Source organism: Ranitomeya imitator, chromosome 3, assembly GCF_032444005.1.
Source record: "Ranitomeya imitator isolate aRanImi1 chromosome 3, aRanImi1.pri, whole genome shotgun sequence".
NCBI classification, from domain to species: domain Eukaryota; kingdom Metazoa; phylum Chordata; class Amphibia; order Anura; family Dendrobatidae; genus Ranitomeya; species Ranitomeya imitator.
In genome coordinates, this window is record NC_091284.1 from 11,743,367 (window position 1) to 11,764,298 (window position 20,932).

At 49.2% G+C, this 20,932-nt stretch overlaps 2 protein-coding genes across 6 annotated transcripts in view; one reads left to right on the forward strand and one right to left on the reverse strand.

Moving 5' to 3' along the window:
* Window positions 1-14,637, forward strand: part of STXBP5L (syntaxin binding protein 5L) — a 398,760-nt gene extending 384,123 nt beyond the window's left edge. For 4 of the 5 annotated variants that reach the window (XM_069760479.1, XM_069760480.1, XM_069760481.1 and 1 more), the window contains 6 exons: window positions 6,403-6,642; window positions 6,893-7,253; window positions 7,384-7,549; window positions 8,256-8,367; window positions 12,306-12,526; window positions 13,864-14,632. In XM_069760479.1, the coding sequence (XP_069616580.1) occupies window positions 6,403-6,642; window positions 6,893-7,253; window positions 7,384-7,549; window positions 8,256-8,367; window positions 12,306-12,526; window positions 13,864-13,905 (1,142 nt within the window). In that variant the 3' untranslated portion in view covers window positions 13,906-14,632. Of the gene's footprint in view, window positions 1-5,897; window positions 6,003-6,402; window positions 6,643-6,892; window positions 7,254-7,383; window positions 7,550-8,255; window positions 8,368-12,305; window positions 12,527-13,863 lie in introns of all 5 variants that reach the window. The other variant, XM_069760483.1, reaches the window with a different exon arrangement.
* A 580-nt stretch (window positions 14,638-15,217) lies between these two features.
* Window positions 15,218-20,932, reverse strand: part of POLQ (DNA polymerase theta) — a 36,223-nt gene continuing 30,508 nt past the window's right edge. The window contains exons 25-31 of the mRNA XM_069760485.1: window positions 20,459-20,565; window positions 20,155-20,339; window positions 19,150-19,261; window positions 18,805-18,929; window positions 18,136-18,283; window positions 16,388-16,497; window positions 15,218-15,646 (exon numbers count right to left, since the gene is read on the reverse strand). Coding sequence (XP_069616586.1) covers window positions 15,533-15,646; window positions 16,388-16,497; window positions 18,136-18,283; window positions 18,805-18,929; window positions 19,150-19,261; window positions 20,155-20,339; window positions 20,459-20,565 — 901 coding nt within the window. The 3' untranslated portion in view covers window positions 15,218-15,532. The remainder of the gene's footprint in view (window positions 15,647-16,387; window positions 16,498-18,135; window positions 18,284-18,804; window positions 18,930-19,149; window positions 19,262-20,154; window positions 20,340-20,458; window positions 20,566-20,932) is intronic.

A 20,932-nucleotide genomic window follows, 5' to 3' on the forward strand; every position in this document is an offset into this window, starting at 1 on the left:
ATATATACAGTAGTTCCAAAATTGTAGGGTTGGGGCCCATTTGTGGATGGGTAGGATTTTTGGTTGGGAAGATTTGTGGATTGAAAGGATTTGCGTTAGGATTTATGGATGGGGAAGATTTGTAGATGGGTAGGATTTTTGGTTGGGAAGACGTGTGGCTTAAAAAGATTTGTGTTAGGAGGATTTGTGGATGGGGAGGATTTGTAGGATTTGTGGTTGGTAGCATTTGAGGTTGGGAAGGATTTGTGGATGACGAGGATTTGGTTCAAAAGTATTTTTGGTTGGTAGCATTTGTGGTCGGTGAGAGGATTTGTGGTTGGAAAGGATTGTGGATGGATAGGATTTCTGGATGGGAGGATTTGTGGATGAGGAGGATTTGGAGTTTAGGAGAGGATTTGTGGTCAGTCAGAATTTGTGGTCGGATATGATTTCTCGTTGGGTAAGTTTTATGCATGGGGAGAATTTGTGGTTGGAAGGCTCTGTGGTTGGGAGGATTTGTGGTTTGGAAGGATTTATGGTAAGGGAGGATTTATGGTTTGGGAGGATTTGTGGTTTGGGAGGATCTGTGGTTGGGAGGATCTGTGGTTGGGAGGATTTATGTTTGGGAAGGATTTGTGGTCATCAAGGATTTATGGTTGGGGAGAGGATTTATGGTTGGGGAGAGGATTTGTGGTTGGAAGGATTTATGGTTTGGGAGGATATGTGGTTAGGGTGATCTGTGGGTGGGAGTATTTGCGTTTGAGAAGGATGGTAGGGAAAGATTAGTGGTCAGAAAGGATTTGTGACTGGTGATGATTTATGGTCGGGGAGGATTTGTAGTTTTTCAGATTTCTGGCTGGAGAGAGAATTTGTGCTCAGTGAGGAGTTGTGGTTCGGTCAGATTTGTGGTCAGGGAGGATTTATGATTGGATTGGATTTGTGGTCTTGGAGAGGATTTGTGGTCTTGGAGAGGATTTGTGTTTGGGGAGGATTTATGGCAGGTCGGATTTGTGGTTGGGGAAGATTTGTGATTGGTAGGATTTTTGAAAGGTGAGTATTTGTGGATTTGTGGTATAGGAGATGGATTGTGATTGGGGAGATGATTTATGGTTGTTGGGAGGATTTGTGATTGGAAGGATTTGTGGATGGGTATTATTTGTGGTTGGGAGGATTTGTGGTCGCAGAGGATTTATGGTCAGTTAGGATTTATGGTTGGATAGGATTCTGGTTGGGTAGGGTTTATGCATGTGGAGGATTTGTGAATGGTAGAATTTGAGATTAGGGAGAATCTGGTTGGGGAGAGGATTTGTGGTTGTGGAAGATTTGTGGTTGTGGAGGATTTGTGGGTGGGTGGATTTCTGCTTGAGAAGGATTTGTAGTTTGGGCTGGGTAGAGGATTTGTGGTCCTGACCTTAATTCCTCCTGGACCATAAATCCTCTCTGACCACAAATCAGTAGGAAGGGAAGGATTTGTGGTTGTGGAGAGGATTTGTGGTTGGTAGGATTTGTGGTGAAGGATGATTTATGGTCGGGTAGGATTTGCGGTTGGCAGTCTATGTATGGAGAGGTTTTTTGGTTGCATTGGATTTGTGGTTGGTAGGATTTGTGGTGAAGGATGATTTATGGTCGGGTAGGATTTGCGGTTGGGCAGTCTATGTATGGAGAGGTTTTTTGGTTGCATTGGATTTGTGGTTGGTAGGATTTGTAGTGAAGGATGATTTATGGTCGGGTAGGATTTGCGGTTGAGCAGGGTCTATGTATGGAGAGGTTTTTTGGTTGCATTGGATTTGTGGTTGGTAGGATTTGTAGTGAAGGATGATTTATGGTCGGGTAGGATTTGCGGTTGGGCAGGGTCTATGCATGGAGAGGTTTTTTGGTTGCATTGGATTTGTGGTTTGGGAGGATTAGAGGTTCAAGAGAAAATTTATGGTTGGCCGGAGAAGATTTATGGTTGGAAAAAATTTGTAGATGGGTAAGTTTTGTGGTTGGTAGGATTTGTGGTCAAGGAGGATTTAAGGTAATTGAAGATTTATGGTCAGGTGGGATTTGTGGTTGGGTAGAGTTTAAGCATGAAGAGGATTTGTGGATGGGGAGGATTTGTGGTTAGGGAAGTTTTGTGGCTGGGGAGTATTTATGTTCAGGAGGATATGTAGTTGGATTTGTGCTCAGAAGGCTTTTTAGATGGGGAGTATTTGTGGTTGTGGAGGATTTTTGGTTGGTCGGATTTGAGTTTGGAGAAGATTTGTGGTCTGGTTGGATTTGTGGTCAGGTCAGATTTGTGGTTGGGGAGAGGATTTGCGATTGGTCGGATTTGTGATTGGTCAGATATGTGGTTGGGGAAGACTTGTGGTTAGGGAGGATTTGTGGTTGAGGAATATTTATGTTCAGGAGGATTTGTAGATGGGTAGTATTTGTGAATGAGGAGAATTTGTGAATGGGGAGGATTTGTGGTTGGTCGTGGAAGATTTGTGGTTGGGGAGGATTTGTGGTTAAGGAAGTTTTGTGGTTGGGGAGTATTTATGTTCAGGAGGATATGTAGTTGGATTTGTGGTCAGTAGTGTGGTTGTGGAGGATTTGTGGAAGGGGAGGATTTGTGGTTGGAATAATTTGTGTTTGGGGAGGGTTTGTGGCTAGTAGGATTTGTGGCTGGGTAGACAATTTATGGTTGGTTGGAGGGGATTTATGGTTGGAAAGGATTTATGAATGGGTAGGATTTGTGGATGAGGAGGATTTGTGATTGTGGAGAGAGAGGATTTGTGGTTGGTAGGATTTGTGGAGAGAGAGGATTTGTGGTTGGTAGGATTTGTGGTGAAGGAGGCTTTATGGTCGGGTAGGATTTGTGGTTGGGCAGGGTCTATGCATGGAAAGGTTTTGCGTTGTATTTGTGGTTTGGGAGGATTTGTGGTTCAGGAGAGAATTTATGGTTGGTCTGAGAGGATTTATGGTTGGAAAGGAATTTCGGTTGGTAGGATTTGTGGAGTTTATGTGGATGAGGAGGATTTGTTGCAGAGAAGATTTGTGGTTGGTAGGATTTGTGGTGGAGGAGAATTTATGGTCGGGTAGGATTTGTGGTTGGGCAGGGTTTATGCATGGAGAGGAATTTTGGTTGTGGAGGATATGTGGTTGGAGGATTTGTGGTTTGGGAGGATTTCTGGTTCAGGGGAGAATTTATGGTTGGTAGCATTTGTGGTTGAGCATTTAAGGTCATTGAATTTATGGTCAGGTAGGATTTGTGGTTGGGTAGGGTTTGTGGTTGGGAGGATTTGTGGTTGGGAGGATCTGTGGGTGGAAGGATCTGTGTTTGGGATGAATTTGTGTTTGTAGGATTTGTGTTTGGGGAGAGTATTTGTAGTTGGGAGAATTTGCGTTTGGGAGAATTTGTGGTTAGTAATATTTTTGGTTGGGGAGAGAATTTATGGTTGGTCGGAGAGGATTTATGATTGAAAAAACTTTGGATGGGGAGGATTTGTGGTTGTGGAGTGTATGTGGATGAGGAGGATTTCTGATTGTGGAGAGGATTTGTGGTTGGTAGGATTTGTGGTTGGGCAGGGTCTATGCATGGAGAGGTTTTTTGGTTGCGTTGGATTTGTGGTTGGAGGATTTGTGGTTTGGGAGGATTTGTGGTTCAGGAGAGAATTTATGGTTGGTCTGAGAGGATTTATGTTGGAAAGGATTTTTGGATGGGTAGGATTTTTGGATGGGTAGGATTTGTGGTCAAGGAGGATTTAAGGTCACTAAAGAATTATGGTCAGGTAGGATTTGTGGTTAGGTAGGGTTTGCTTTTCGGAGGGTCTGTGGATGGGAGGATCTGTGTTTGTAAAGGATTTGTGGTTGTGGAGAGGATTTGTGGTCAGGTACGATTTGTGGTGGGATGATTTATGGTTGGGGAGGATTTGTGGTTGGTCAGATTTGTGGTGGAGGAGGATTTATGGTCGGGAAGGAGGATTTGTGGTTGGGCGGGGTTTATGCATGGAGAGGATTTTTGATTGCAGTGGATTTGTCGTTTGGGAGAGGATTTGTGGTCTGGGAGGATTTATGGTCGGAGGATTTGTGGTTGGTTGTATTTGTGGTGGAGGAGGATTTATGATCGGTTAGGGTTTTAGGTTAATCTTTATTTTTTTATATAGCGCTAGGGTTTATGCATGGAGAGGATTTTTGGTTGCGAAGGATTTGTGGTTTGGGAGGATATGTGGGAGAGAGGATTTGTCATTCAGATGATATATGGTCAGGGAGGATTTATGGTCAGGTAGGATTTGTGGTTGGGTAGGGTTTATGCTTGGGGAGGATTTGTGGTTCGGAGGCTTTGTGTTTGGGGAGGATTTGTGGATGTTGAGAGAATTTTTGGTTAGAGAGGATTTGTCGTTTGGAGGATTTGTGATTGGGAGGATCTGTGGTTTGGGAGGATTTGTGTTTGGGAAGGATTTGTGGTTGGAGAGGATTTGAGGTCTGGAAGGATTTATGGTCAGGGAGAATTTATGGTTGGTCGGATTTGTTGTGGCGGAGGATTTATGGTCGGGTAGGATCTGTGGTTTGGGAGGATCTCTGATTTGGAAGAATTTGTGGTAGGGAAGGATTTGTGGTCTGGGAGGATTTATGGTCTGGGAGGATTTGTGATTGGTCGGATTTGTGGTTGAGTAGAGGATTTGTGGTCAGGAACTACTGTGGTTAATCGATTTGTGGATGAGGAGGATTTTTGGTTGCGGATAGGGTTTATGGTCGGTTATGATTTGTGGTTGGGTAGGGTTTGTGCATGAAGAGTATTAGTTGTTAGGATAAGTTGTGGTTGGGGAGGATTTGTGGTTGGGGAAAATGTGTCGGGTTGAATTTGTGGTTGGGAGGATGTGTTTGGGGAGAGGATTTGTGGTCAGGTTGGATTTGTGGTTTTGGAGGAATTGTGGTTGGGTCACATTTGTGGATGAGGAAGATTTGTGGTTGCAGGGAGGATTTGTGGTTGGTAGGATATGTGGATTAGGAGGATTTGTGGTTGGGTAGGGTTTATGCATGGAGAAGATTTGTGGTTGGGGAGGACTTATGGTTGGGGAGAATCTGTGGATTTAGTGGAGGGATAGGCTTCTACTGTGATTGAGAGGTCTCTGTAGTGGTTGGATGATGCTGGAGCTGTCGGTTTTGCAGCTGCAGAACTTGTGGTTGGTTGAATTTGTCGTTGGGGAGAGGATTTGTGGTCATCGGGGATTTGTGGTTAATCAATTTGTAGATGGGTATTATTTGTGGCTGAGGAGGATTGTCGGTTGCGGAGATTTATGGTCTGGTAGGATTTATGCATGAAGAGTATTAGTGATTGGGAGAATTTGTTTCTGGATTTGTTTGGTTGGATTTGTGGTTGGAGAGGATTTGAGGTTGGGGAGAATCTGGTCAGGTTGGATTTGTGGTTGGTCAGATTTGTGGTTGGGAGGATGTGGTTGGGGAGAGGATTTGTGATCGAGTTGGATTTGTGGTTGGAAAGGAATTGTGGTTGGGTTAGATTTGTGGTTCGGTTAGATTTGTGGATGAGGAGGATTTGTGGTTGGTAGGATATGTAGATTAGGAGGATTTGTGGTTGCGTAGGGTTTATACATGAAGAGGATTTGTGGTCTACAGGATTTGTGGTTGGAGAGAATCTGTGGGTTTAATGGGGGGGATAGGCGTCTGCTGTGATTGGGAGGTCTCGGTAGTGGTTGGGTGATGCTGGAGCTGTGGGTTTTGTGGCTGCAGTAGTGAGGATGATCTGGTGATCGGAGCTGGATTTTTCCCGTGGAATCGCTCTGTGTTAGGGTGAATGGAGTAGATGTAGGTGAGAGGATGGGAGTTCCTGGACTGTGGGAGAGTCGCTGGTATTGTGTGGGGAATAGGATATATAATCGGTGCTCTGTTTTTGTCTATCTCCCGGCTGTTTCTCTTGCACCGCGCGGCTCTTGTAGCAGTAGGTTACATATCCCGACGGGCAATGCTCCAGCAGTTGCACGGAGTCAGTACTTACTCCAATGACGAATACCACTATTCTACAAACTCGTGGGCCGAGAAAGGTAAGACCCATGTGTAGCACTGTGTGTCCTGTGGGAGTAGTAGTCCTGTCTGTCCTCCATGTGTAGCATCTTATGTGTCCTGCCTGTGCCGGGCTGATCCCACTGTAGGGTTCACTGACCGCCTGGTACAATGCCGCCATGTTCTGCCCGCCGGCTCCTGTAGTGTGTAGTCCCCTGAGTCCTGAGCCCTTCCCTGTACAACTCCTGAGATATTAGGAGCTGAGATATTGGAGGCTGATGGCCAGAACCCTAACAGCCCCCTATATCTCAGCTTCCTGGTGTTGCGTGGACTACAGTACGGGTTAGTATTCGGAGATCTTCCAGGTCTGTCCCATGGGTTTCTCTGTCGTGATATTGCGTGTCCACGTTACCCACTAATCTCTTGTTCTACCTTCTATAGAAAGTCGAGAAAGCTCGTTCAGCCGCTCGCGCAGCTCCAGCGTGTCCAGCATCGATAAAGAAGCCAAAGAGGCCGTCACCGCGTTGTACTTCATGGAGACCTTCGCCCGGAAGAACGACCAGGCTCCGTCTCCGTGCCTGTGGGTGGGCACCAGCCTGGGCATGGTGCTGATCATATCTCTGAACATACCCGTCTCCGAGGAGCAGCGGCAGAGCGAGCCGGTGCAGGTGTCCCCCAGCGGTAAGATCATCATTCCAGGACCGCTGCCATCAGTCAGTGAATAGAAACCCATCCTGACTAGTCCTGCTCACACAAGTGCCGGTTTGTTACAATGTATCGGTGTAGGTAGAGACTCTGATTGTGGCCTGATGCTTTGTAACAAGCCCATCTGCAGTGGGAGCAGGACTAGGGGATACGGAGCTGTGAGGCCTCCCTTGTGGGGGGATTCGTGCGGCGGGGGCCGTGTGTTACCTGTGTCCTCTGTGTGCAGGCACGGTGCTCACCATGAAGGGCGCGGTGCTGACGTTCTCCTGCCTGGATTGTATGGGCTCATTGATTCATCCGTCGTACGAAGTCTGGAGGGACCTGAACAGTGGCGAAGACAACGAAAAGACGAGGAAACGGAAGCTGGTCGCCTTCTCCCCCTCCTCCTCGCAGGATATCGGAGATCACCAGTTCGCCGTCGTCTGCTCGGAGAAGCAAGCGAAAGTGTTCTCCCTGCCGTCCCAGACGTGTCTGTACGTGCACAACATCACCGAGACGTCCTTCCTGCTGCGGGCAGACGTGGTCACCATGTGCAACACCGTGCTGCTGGCATGCTTCTGCGCCAACGGACACATCATGACCATAAGGTAAGAGCAGACTCACCTGTAACCAGATCTGGCCAGCTGCTGCAGAACCTCTTTGTGAAAGGGCCATCATGGCCGCTGCAGCAGCTATGGATCAGGCGTTGATGATTTTATCCTGATTTTGTGATTGCAGCCTCCCCAGCCTCCGTCCGCTGCTCGACATTAACTACCTGCCGCTGACAGACATGAGAATAGCGAGGACGTTCTGCTTCACCAACCACGGCCAGGCCTTGTACCTGTGCTCTCCCAGCGAGATCCAGAGGATCACATACAGTCAGGAGATGTGTGAGAGCCTGCAGGTGAGGCCCTGCTCAAATCTGTCTGCGCATCCACCTGTAATGGGTGCGAGGCCGTCACCATCAGAAGCGACACATGGGTCTGATGTCATTTATAGTACTATTGTGTGACACACAGGAAGCTCAGAGGTTTGCTACATTCTGGGGGAAGGGTTATGCTCCGTAAGAGGGGCTATACTCCGAGGAGGATGGGCTATGCTTCATAGGAGGGGCTATACTCCGGGGAATGGGCTATGCTCCATAGGAGGGGCTATACTCCGGGGGATTAGCTGTGCTCCATAGGAGGGGCTATACTCCGGAGAATGGCTTATGCTCCATAGGAGGGGCTATACTCCATAGAAAGGGCTATACTCCAGGGAATGGGTTATGCCCCATAGGAGGGGCTATACTCCAGGGGAATGGGCTATGCTCCATAGGAGGGGCTATACTACGGAGAATGGGTTATGCTCCGGGGAATGGGCTATGCTCCATAGGAGGGGCTATACTTCGGGGGATTAGCTATGCTCCATAGGAGCGGCTATACTTCGGGAGATTAGCTATGCTCCATAGGAGGGGCTGTAATCTGAGGAATGGGCTATGCTCAGGGGGTGGGTCTAAACCATCAGTGATGGGCTACACTCGGGGGGGATGGATTATTATGAAGTGCAATGTAGTCCTGATCTTCATGCTGGTATCAACTGAGCTTTCGCACTCTTCTCCCCTCTGGCAGGAGACCCTCGGAGACCTCTTCTCAATGGTGGAGACCCCCGAGGCCCAGAACAGAGGCTTCCTGAAAGGACTGTTCGGTGGAAGTGGCCAAACACTGGACAGAGAGGAGCTTTGTACGTATCATTGCCACTATAGTCAGTGCCAGCCTAGGTGCCATATAAAATACCAACAACCATGGATGACCATTGTCACGAATCCCTTTTCCGTGGTGTCACTTATTCGTCACGTGCCCACTCTCACACGTGACTTGGGGTTGTGCCTGCAAGGGTTAATCTATCTCTCCACTCTCAGTCCAGCATTCAATCTCTGTCCTATGCTGTAATGGGAGCATAAATCATACACCGACCCAGGCCACACACCCGCTCATACACGCTGCCACCACTCATCGAATACATGGGCGATGAGTCCCGGAACTAATAATACTAATAATGTCTATCACTCATAAGGCTCACACACCTCAGGCTATGGATTCTTTTAGAACATTCAAGGTTCAACTTGTTAAAGTTTTATAGTTTAATAACAACAGGTTCAATGCTTACAATAAGAAAAAGGTATATAAATATGATAATAAAAAGACATACAACTTATGCAAAACCGTATAAATTAAAGAGGAGAACTTACAGAAATTATCTAACTGGTAGTTGCTTTCTGCTCCCTGAGGGTAGGACGAATGTAGATTGGATCACACCAGCTTCTCAGGCTGCCCCATCATGTGAACACAATTCTCTGTCTGCAGTCTAAATTTATAAACTTTGGTCTGAGGTCAGGTTTCTAGACTGGCCCCTCAGGTTAATATCATAATTGCTGGCTTTCTGATTGGCCATGGCCGCGCTACTAATGAATATATTATTTTTCTCTTGAGACACTTGTGAAAAGGTTCTCAGGAATAGATCACCTCAGGTCGCAATTAGCATTTCCCCTCCAAGACCTAGGAGGTGCCAAATGTTACCTTCTTCTTGGCCCTAGCTAGACCCCCTGGTGAGATATGGAGACAGAATTTCTACTAGTCCCAAGGAAGTACCTATTAACACCTAGGTGCGACTTGCCTTCAGGACAGATGTTATATTATCACTAGTCACACATATAACCCTAGACATATGTCACTACACACATATAGATATATATACACATATTTCTCCACAACCATAAAATACCAGGCAGGATTATACTGATAAAAAATATGCCTTTATTAATACAAACAGCAGTAGAGATACTAAATTAAAAATGTGCACACAACATAGGACATATTAAAATATATTTTGGAAAAATAACATGATTAAAATCAATAAATAAGATGGACCAGAAAAAATTCTATGTGTATAGATATGTAGACGAAAGTGACAATATGGACACTTGTAAAGCATTTCCCACAAAAACAATAAATTGATAAATATTATAATCACATAATAAAAATATAAAAAAATAATTAAAAATATTAGCAAAAAGGAGAAAATTACAATTGTGAGTAATCAAAGTTCAATAGTGTCACACTACAAGGAAAAAGGGGGTGGTCTTCATATAGGAGGCAAAGTGCACAGTGTCTATAAGCAAAAATGGGAGGTCTATACCTTCACCGCGTCTTCACCTCCCCCTCCTTTCCTTTTATTCCTTATTTATTTTTATTATGTTTTTATTATATTTTTATATCTCTTTATTATTTTATTATTCCATTACACATACTTATCTTTATTTTTCATATTATCCTAATGGGTGTTGGTACTTAATAAAATATTGTCTCATGTTTTCTATAGATATATGTATTAGTATATATTTTCCCTTTTCTTCTATTATTAATGTAATTATATACTTTGTTCCAAAAGGCGACTTACTAATGATATGTAATGTGATCACTTCGTTATGAGTTAAATTGTTACCATTCAGGTCTTACATGGCCCATAGTGTGGGTCCCTGGGGGTGCGCATGGTGGTCTCCTGTGGGAGATGCTTTACAAGTGTCCAGATTGTCACTTTGCTCTATATATCTATACACAAAGTATTTTTTCTGGTCCATCTTTATTGATTTTAATCATGTTATTTTTCCAAAATATATCTTAATATGTCCTATGTTGTGAGCACGTTTTTAATTTAGTATCTCTACTGCAATTTGTATTAAGGCATATTTTTTTATCAGTATAATCTTGCCTGGTATTTTATGGTCATCTATGGTTGTTGGTATTTTATTCTCTATGAGTAGTTTTTTACTTTTTTGATAGTACATCGGGTTTTTATTAATATATATTTCATTACTACTTTGATATATTTTATCCTGTACCAGCCAAGGTGCCAACTATAGTCAGTGCCAGCCTAGATGCCAGCTACAGTCAGTGCCAGCCAAGGTGCCAGCTATAGTCAGTGTCAACTATAGTCAGTGCCAGCCTAGATGCCAGCTAGTCAGTGCCAGCCAAGCTGCCAACTATAGTCAGTGCCAGCCTAGGTACCAACTATAGTCAGTGCCAGCCTAGATGCCAGCTAGTCAGTGCCAGCCAAGCTGCCAACTATAGTCAGTGCCAGCCAAGCTGCCAACTATAGTCAGTGCCAGCCTAGATGCCAGCTACAGTCAGTGCCAGCCAAGGTGCCAGCTATAGTCGGTGTCAACTATAGTCAGTGCCAGCCTAGATGCCAGCTATAGTCAGTGCCAGCCTAGGTGACAACTATAGTCAGTGCCAGCCTAGATGCCAGCTAGTCAGTGCCAGCCAAGCTGCCAACTATAGTCAGTGCCAGCCTAGGTACCAACTATAGTCAGTGCCAGCTATATTCAGTGCCAGGCTAGGTGCCAACTATAGTCAGTGCCAGCCTAGATGCCAGCTAGTCAGTGCCAGCCAAGCTGCCAACTATAGTCAGTGCCAGCCAAGGTGCCAACTGTAGTCAGTGCCAGCCTAGGTGCCAGCTATAGTCAGTGCCAGCCAAGGTGCCAACTGTAGTCAGTGCCAGGCTAGGTGCCAGCTATTGTCAGTGCCAGCCAAGGTGCCAGCTATAGTCAGTGCCAGCCTAGGTACCAACTATAGTCAGTGCCAGCTATATTCAGTGCCAGGCTAGGTGCCAACTATAGTCAGTGCCAGCCTAGGTGCCAGCTATTGTCAGTGCCAGCCAAGGTGCCAACTGTAGTCAGTGCCAGCCTAGGTGCCAGCTATAGTCAGTGCCAGCCAAGGTGCCAACTGTAGTCAGTGCCAGCTATAGTCAGTGCCAGCCAAGGTGCCAACTATAGTCAATTCCAACTATAGTCAGTGCCGGCCAAGGTGCCAACTATAGTCAGTGCCAGCCAAGGTGCCAACTATAGTCAATTCCAGCTATAGTCAGTGCCAGCCTAGGTACCAACTATAGCCAGTGCCAGCCTTGGTGCCAGCTATAGTCAGTGCCAGCCTTGGTGCCAGCTATAGTCAGTGCCAGCCAAGGTGCCAACTATAGTCAATTCCAGCTATAGTCAGTGCCGGCCAAGGTGTCAGCTATAGTCAGTGCCGGCCAAGGTGCCAACTATAGTCAGTGCCAGCCAAGGTGCCAACTATAGTCAGTGCCAGCCTAGGTGCCAGCTATAGTCAGTGGCAACTATAATCAGTGCCAGCTATAGTCAGTTCTAGCCTCGGTGCCAGCTATAGTTAGTGCCAGCTATAGTCAGTGCCAGCCAAGGTGCCGACTATAGTCAGTGCCAGCCAAGGTGCCAACTATAGTCAGTGCCAGCCTAGGTGCCAGCTAGTCAGTACCAGCCAAGGTACCAGCTATAGTCAGTGCCAGCCTAGGTGCCAACTATAGTCAGTACCAGCCTAGGTGCCAGCTATAGTCAGTACCAGCCTAGGTGCCAGCTATAGTCAGTAGTAGCCTAGGTGCCAGCCTAGTGCAGCTCTGGATGCGACCAGAGGATGAGACAGTCACATCCAAAGCTGCAGTCACAATCCTTCTGTCCGGAGTGCAGTGAATTGTTGGAGTAAACGCTCTAGGTGCCGTCCGGACCCAAGTCAATGTCCGTGTTGTGGTAGACAAGTGGTGTATGAGCCGCACGCACGCACGCACAGAGACTACTCCTCCATCGTCCGCACTGACAAGGTTCTTTGTCTCAGTTGGACAAGCGACAGCCGGCATCGGCTCCCGATATCTGGCAGAGCACATTCCGGGGCAGCGAAGTGTGGAGGGCGTGAAAGGAGCGGCGACCGGCGTGGTGGGAGATCTGAACAGAGTCCGCCAAGCTCTGGATGAGCGAGGGCAGCGTCTGGGCGAGCTGGAGGACAAGACGGAGCGCATGCTGTCAAGTGCCGAAGCTTTCTCCAAACACGCACATGAGGTAAGAGACCACCCGTCCGCACTGCCGTCAGCCATCGCGCCCATAACAGCGACATTGTCTGAGATCCGCGTCGTCTCATCAGAGGCTCCTGCTCTTCCCTCTGCTCCATTAGGACACCGCTATGGTCACTCATTTTGTCGTACATTATCTTTCGGAACCCAATGTCTGATGAAACGAGAGGTGGATTATAGAGACTGAGGTCACGGCTCTAACTAAACAGATGTAGCCAAAGACTGCGCCATATGGTGCGGAAAGGAGCCTTAATAAGGAGCCGTCCAGATTAGAAGAACATGGCTGCTGCCTTCCGGAAACATTAGCGCTAGAAATGGGCAAATCGCTACTCGGGCCGGCAGCCCCATCTGTAGCCCACTGGTTGCCAGACAGGAGCCTGCGAACCCCGTCCTCCTACCTGCCGGCAGCTCTGGGCCTCATCCAATTTGTGGGCTGGCGTGATGACATCATTGTGACACATGCATGACATCGTGCCGGGCTTACCAATCAGAAGAGGTGCCAGCAGGTAGGAGGCAAATTACAGTGCTCCCATTTGGGGGCCACAGAATACGCATGTGGACGTCCCCTTTATGAAGGACCTTTGACCAAATTTTGCATGTTGAATTGGACACACGATGTAATAGTGGCTACAGAGCAGAATACATCATCTTTTTTTTTTCTTCCACGTCTCCGTTGTGGAGCTAATAACTAACACATTATTTGACACCTAATGAGTTAATGTTTGTTGAGTCCAAGTGGGTGTTATCAGATAGTTTTCACTGGGGGCGTGTCCTTCTCTATGATGGTGGCCAATCATAAACATGCAGCAGTCACGCCCCCGCCATAGCTTGGGGTTTGTTTGAGATGTAAGCTGCCAGTTTAGCGGTGTCATATTACAAACCCTTCTAGCAACTCTCCTCCTCTCACAGCACTGTCAGCTCTGCTGTACAACCTCACCTTACAGCTCACACAAAACCTAAAGGGGACTCTGCTTGCTTATGATTGGTCAGCATCATACAGGGAGCAAAAGTACACGCCCCTAGTGAAAGCTAGCTGTAAAGTTAACTCATTACATGCCAAATGCTTTACTAATATCTCTGCAACAATGAGACAAAATAAAACATTTTATTCCGCCCTGCGGCCATTGTTATATCGTGGGCCCGTTTGATATGAAACATTTGGTGAGAGATCTTCAGATCCGGTTTCATATGTGGCTGTAATTTAGATGTCTTATTACCAGTACACCTGTGCGAGGAGCCGTCCAGCTCAGCTACATGGTACAGGGAGCTTCTCTGCCCCCCAGATACCAGACGTGATGATTTTGTGGTTCTGTTCTCTCTTCACAGCTGATGCTGAAATGCAGGGATAAGAAGTGGTACCAGTTTTAGAGCCGGTCCTGTCAGCCGATCCGGAACAGCGCACCGGCCCTTTAATCGATGGCTAAACTCCAGCATTCTCCAACAACAGTGTGCAGCCCCCTCTAGTGGTGGGGGGGACCACTGGACAGACACGCAGGACTGCACCCCCTCCCTGGGGACCACCACAAAGACTTCTCTTCCTAGATTCTCCAGAGGGCATGACAACTTTTGTTTTTAAAGTGTTTTCTGATAACAAAAAAAAAATCTGTGTCCTGTAAAATCTCGGCTGTAAATCCCTGCACTCGCGGCCACGACTCTGCGCAGAACACGTCCAGTCCGAATATGCATGACCAGAAGAGACGCATGCCGTGGATCCTACAGGGTTATATCACAGAGCAGAGGAAGGACGGTGCCCGGGTCGTAGCGGGCGAGTCTTTCTGTGTGCGCCTCCTTCTCGCTGTTTTATTTTCTAGCTTCGTCTTTGCTGCACTTAGAATCGCCATGTTCCCTGGACGAGGACGACACGAGCGGAGATCGGCGGCAGCGCACAGAGCTGTACAGATGTATAAAGAGAGAAATTATCTCCGGGACGCTGGGCTGCACCGGCCGCACCCCACAACTTGTACATGAATGGGGGGACGGTCTCGGAGCGGCTGCAGTGGTCGTGTCCCTCGCCCCGGGGCTGGCACTAGAGTAGTTCTACAACTGAGAAGCAAAATGTTCTGTGTTTGAAATAAAGTGTAATTTGACATCCGAACCCAGCGAGCCGCCCTGTGCCTTATTTATGCCTCCCACCGCCATCACTGGACCCGGCTCCTTCTGCCGCCCTCGCAGGAGGAAATCTCAGCACGAATTATGCGATGACCGCGTCTCTAGGGGGCACCGCTCCTCAATAATGTCACTACAAGGATTCGGGGTAGCAGGAACCACACCATGACTCCTCTGCACCTCCTGTCATCCAGGAGGCTCATTATCTCTGGATTATCACCCTCAGCGGCCGCCCCTATTAGTGACAGAATGAAGCGTCCGAGGCTGCTAACAGAGAATGACGGGGAGACGAGTACAGAGCGTCGCGGCCCCGCACCAGTCCGACTACTAATAGGCCGATTATTAATAACAATACTCTGTGCTGCTGAGCAGAGCGGGCTCCTTACACTATGGAAAACGCTGTCTAGGACCCCTCACAAGATCTGGTTTACATAAATGAGTCCTAGTAGCACAGAGTATTTCAGCAGAGGCTAGTGCAGATATCCCAGGGGATCTGCACATCCCTCTCCTGAAATGCTCTGTGCTGCTGGGGACCCTATAACACCAGATCGGCCACCCCCCCACATCACCTTATTCCAGGCCAGTAGTGATGAGCTGAAGCTGGGCGCCGACAGGCAGAGCCGGAGACCACAGAGTTGTGACATCATCACTGCACTATTATATTATTATTACAGAGTACAAGGATAAAAAGAGGAGGGGCAGGATAGGCTCCGCCTTATTCCACCACCAGCGCTCAGCAATCCGCGGGAGGATAGGCTCCGCCTTATTCCATCACCGGCCTCCTGGCTCCTCCCACGTACGCAAAATCATTAAAAAAATTCATATTATAAATCATGAGACGGCTTCAAGTAATTTCCTGCCAGGATTTGGCTCCGGGCCAAGGTCTCGGCTACAGGTCACAGTCCTGCAGGTCGCCCCAGCTGGGCCCGAACTTCACTTTCACCTTCAGACTCACTGACAACCGCACCGCGTTTTCCATCTCGTTTTTTATAATCTGCGCCACCTGCGGGAAAACAAAACACCAAAATGAGGGGACTGGACTCTGCGCCATCTTGTCATGAAGTCCCAGAGCTGGAAGCCGAGAAAATCCTGATAATCCAGGAGCGGATGCCATGACTAACGTGGTGGTGCGGATATGTGGGGCCCCAGGATGTAACGACTGAGGCGGCGGCGCTCATGTGGGGCCCCGGGATGTAATGACTGAGGCGGCGGTGCTCATGTGGGGCCCCGGGATGTAACGACTGACGTGGTGGTTCTGATCTCTGGGGCCCTATAATGTGTGGGGCCCCGGGATGTCATGACTGACATGGTGGTGCTGATCTCTGGGGCCTCGAGATGTAATGACTGAGGCTGCGGCGCTCATGTGGGGGCCCGGGATGTAATGACTGATGCGGCGGCGCTCATGTGGGGGCCCGGGATGTAATGACTGACGCGGCGGCGCTCATGTGGGGCCCCGGGATGTAATGACTGATGCGGCGGCGCTCATGTGGGGGCCCGGGATGTAATGACTGACGCGGCGGCGCTCATGTGGGGCCCCGGGATGTAATGACTGACGCGGCGGCGCTCATGTGGGGCCCCGGGGTCTTGCCCATATTAGAGATTTAGATCTTATTTCTGGCTCAGTCAGATTATCTGGAATTTCACAGACGAAGCGGAGCAGCAATATATATACAATACGGCGATCCCCCTGGGAGCAGACGTCGGGGGTCGTGTGAAGCTGCAGGAATATTTCGGGCAGCGATACCTGGATGACGTCGTCCTCAGCCGCCTCGTACAGCAGCTCATCGTGCAGCTGCAGGATAAAGAAGGCGCCGCGTCTTGGAGGTGAAGGGTTCACTTTTCTTACCGAATGTCCTAAATGTAAAAAGACATGAAAAGGTTAAAAGTCTCATCCTCCTGTCTCCATCCCACAATTGGCAATTCAGCGGTATCGGTACATACAGAACCGTGCAAAAGATTCAGGCAGGTGTGAAAAAATGCTGCAGAATTAGGAGGATTAATAGATTATTGTTATCAATCTGTCATCAGTATCTGGTGATCGCCCATCACTTCCATCATCAGTATCTGGTGACCGCCCATCACCTCCATCATCATTATCTGGTGACCGCCCGTCTCCTCCATCATCAGTATCTGGTGACCGCCCGTCTCCTCCATCATCATTATCTGGTGACCGCCCGTCTCCTCCATCATCAGTATCTGGTGACCGCCCGTCCCCTCCATCATCAGTATCTGGTGACCGCCCGTCTCCTCCATCATCAGTATCTGGTGACCGCCCGTCCCCTCCATCATCAGTATCTGGTGACAGCCCGTCCCCTCCATCATCAGTATCTGGTGACAGCCCGTCTCCTCCATCATCAGTATCTGGTGACAGCCCGTCCCCTCCATCATCAGTATCTGGTGACCGCCCGTCACCTCCATCATCAGTATCTGGTAACCGCCCATCTCCTCCATCATCAGTATCTGGTGACCGCCCGTCTCCTCCATCATCAGTATCTGGTGACCGCCCGTCTCCTCCATCATCAGTATCTGGTGACCGCCTGTCACCTCCATCATCAGTATCTGGTAACCGCCCATCTCCTCCATCATCAGTATCTGGTGACCGCCCGTCACCTCCATCATCAGTATCTGGTAACCGCCCGTCTCCTCCATCATCAGTATCTGGTGACCGCCCGTCTCCTCCATCATCAGTATCTGGTGACTGCCTGTCCCCTCCATCAGTATCTGGTGCCCGCCCGTCACCTCCATCATCAGTATCTGGTGACCGCCCGTCATCTCCATCATCAGTATCTGGTGACCGCCCGTCTCCCCCATCATCAGTATCTGGTGACCGCCCGTCTCCTCCATCATCAGTATCTGGTGACCGCCCGTCACCTCCATCATCAGTATCTGGTGACCGCCCTTCCCCTCCACCATCAGTATCTGGGGACCGCCCATCACCAGTCGGACAACAACCCCCAGCTGATGCCAGTAATAACGAGGGGTCCTGACCTCACATCGTCCCGTCGGTCTGGGATCACATGAAGACACAGGATTTCCCACCTGCCCCCAATCTTTGCACAGCACCGTATGTACCGTGGGTGGTCGCCCACCTTCCCCCTGATAATGGTGTATTATTCCCCCCAACCCTCCATGACTCTGGTGTGGATCAGTCTTCACTGCAGTGCTGTGTATGCACCAGGAGGCTCAGGCTGAGCGGAGCTACAGCTGATGTTAGGACAAAGCACAATGTGGCGGACGCTTTCTTATTCCCGCTCTCGGGTCGGTGACAGTGTTGGATCAGGAGCCGCTTGTCTCACCGGTCACATATAATGGGCAGCGACCCGCCAGCCGATCACGTGACCCTGCGGTGCAGCAGCCGCCATCACCAGCGATCTCGCACCAAGGTCACGACTCAGGGTCATTTCTATTAACTGCTCGGTCTCCAGTGTTTAACGCACTCAATCCAGCACCGTAAGATGAATATTTAAGGGGCTTTTCATTCAGACCACGCACCTTTAAGCCGGGGCAGCGGCCGGTGCCCATGGGACTTGGGCACGGAGGGGAAGGTCTCCTCCAGGCGGCTCTGGATGTTCACAGTGGCAGTCTTGACGATGTCGGCAGCAGATCCCTGCACGGTCGTGTTCACAGCCTGGCGTTCGGCCTGAAAGAGACGCAACACATCGCAACGTCATGAGAAAAACGGATAAAACTGCGGCGGACGTCTGCGTCCATGTCAGAAGATCGATCGCTGCAGAATAAAAGCCAGCGCTGCCTCCATTGCTGAGGATTCTGCTTGCTGGCAGTGAATGGAAATCCTTATGTTTGGAGACTGAAGATTCCTTCCCACGGGCCGATAACGGCTCCGAGAGACGCTCGAGATCGATAATTGGCCAATGGAAACACCAATGGCCGGAAAACCAAAAGTGTCAGCGGATTGGATTGTTTCCGTGGCCCATAAATCTGCAGTTGTCGGCAGCACATCTGCTCTTGTGCTTCCGAGGATCAACTAGCAATGTACCGGCCGAGCGCTCAGGGACTTGTTATATGGCCGGACGGTGCTGGAATCTGCCCCATAAATCCCAATCCATGGGCCCCGAGTGCAGAACCGGGACAGAGGTTTCTACAGCTGGTTAGCGCTGACACACTGTAGCAAACCTGCACCGTAACGGCAGGAGCACTCACGTGAGCCTTTGCGTGGTGATTTGTGTCCTTGATGGCTGGCAGGTACCGGCGCCGGCCCAGGATGGTCTGCACGAACCCTCTGGAGGCACAATTCTTCACCGTCTCCTTCAGAAATCGCTGAATACCTGGAAATATAAAGACCGATGGAACCGCAGCTCGTCACAAAGCCGCGGGTTACTGCCGGAGGGAAGGAGACAAGCGGTGGCCACACCTGTAGATCTGCTCAAGGGTTTACCAGGGTGAAATCCAGTGACGGCCCCCAGGGAAATTGGAGGCAAGACTCAAAATAGCGGCCAGTGTGTGAGCGGCCAAAGATGCGGAGGCGCCGCTCATCTCCGCTCTCACCTGTGTACCGGGTCTTGAATGACTCGATGTAGCAGGCGGCGTCCTCCTCCCCGACGCCCATCTGCTCGCTCAGGGATTTCGCTCCCATTCCATAAATGATCCCGTAACAAATCTACAGGACGAAAAGAGAAATCAGCAACGACCCGGACTGCGATGTATCCCGGGAAGAGAACGGTGCGAAACGGAGCGCTGCTGCCCGACCTGTAACCTCCTGACACGGCGCTTCTCAGTTACTATTCCCAAAACCTCTGCTTGCTGTCAGATAATGTAAACTTCCGGAAGCGAAACCCCTTCCTGGCCCAGTGCTGCTCACACCGCTGACGGTTTCCTTACAGTGTCAGTGTTCGAACCAAACAGGAAAAAGAGCGGCGATTCCCGGGCGCTGCCGCAGGGTGGAGACGAGCGTGCATGTCCTCTGGATCTCCATTCATACGGCGGGCCGACTGCTTTATCGGGTAGAGTATGTTATACATACAGGGGGGCGGGGGGCTAATAAACAGCTACAAACAATCCAGAATTAACATCAATGCTTTATAACACAAACGTAAGATCTGCAGCAAGAGACACTTGTCCTATATAAATGTGAATTATGTAGAGAATTTGCGCAACATTTTCACATTCTTAAAAAAAATTACCCCCCCACCCCCAAAAAAGAAATAAAAATTCTGGGTCTGGTTCTTCCCACCATTGTGTGTCAGCGATCACAGCAGTGGTCGGAGCAGCAGTCGGGGCAACAGCCCTTGATTCCTACCGGTGCGGAGCTGAGCCAGGCCACACCCCAAGCAGCGGACATATACAATCCATTGCTCGCTGTGTCTTATATTGGGGTAACAAACCTGCTGCCATTTGCCGTGATTCCAGGCCAGGAAACAGAGTTGTGCTGTTGTTACACTGTAACGAACCCTCAGCTAATCTTAAAGTGTTCATATCAGATCCCTGCATAGAAATCTCATGATCCTGAGCAGAGGGTCTCCTCCTTTCTCCAGCCCCGGCTGGGTGGGTCACCTGTTTGGCCTGCTGCCTCAGACTGTCGGTCACAGCGTCCGGCTCCATCATCTTCCACTCCGCTGCGATGCTCCTGAAGACGTCAGAGCCGCCGTTCAGCACTTGGATGAGGCGACGATCGCGGGATAAGTGAGCGAGAATCCGCAGCTCCAGCTGAGAGTAATCTGCTGCCAGGATCATCCCTCCTGCAGGGGGCAGAAGACCCGATGTCAGCGTCTATCCGTGACCGCCGGACCCCCACGTCGTACTCATCCGTGAGGCCGGACAATTATGGGAGCGTCCTTAGCAGATCAGTCAGAATTACCTGCAAACGGGACGAAGGCGTGCCGCATACTGACAAGAAATGGCACCCCCCTCTCCTGCCGGATCTGATCAGCCGCCACCAGCGCCCTGGGGAGGGTCTTCTTACCCCTAAAAATCAGCAACGACCAGAAAGTCACATCACAAACAAATCCCTCACAGCGGAGCCCCCCAGAGGGTCAGAAATAATCAGCACCCCCAGCATCCAGCTCTAGTGAACCCCTAATATATGCTCTGACCCAGGTTCTCACCTCTAAGATCTGTGCTTGGTGTCAGTGAATGGAAATATTTACTGTAAATCCGGTTGAGTGGACTTATACAGCTGCGGGCTTGTTACAATGGATTAGTAAAGATCTACGCAGATACACTGTACCAACCCTGCAGCTGTGTGAGCAGGACGGGGTGAAGGTGATTTTTCAGCCATTATATCAATAGGGGACTTTGCAGCTTATGATAGACACCAAGCACCGGTGAGCCC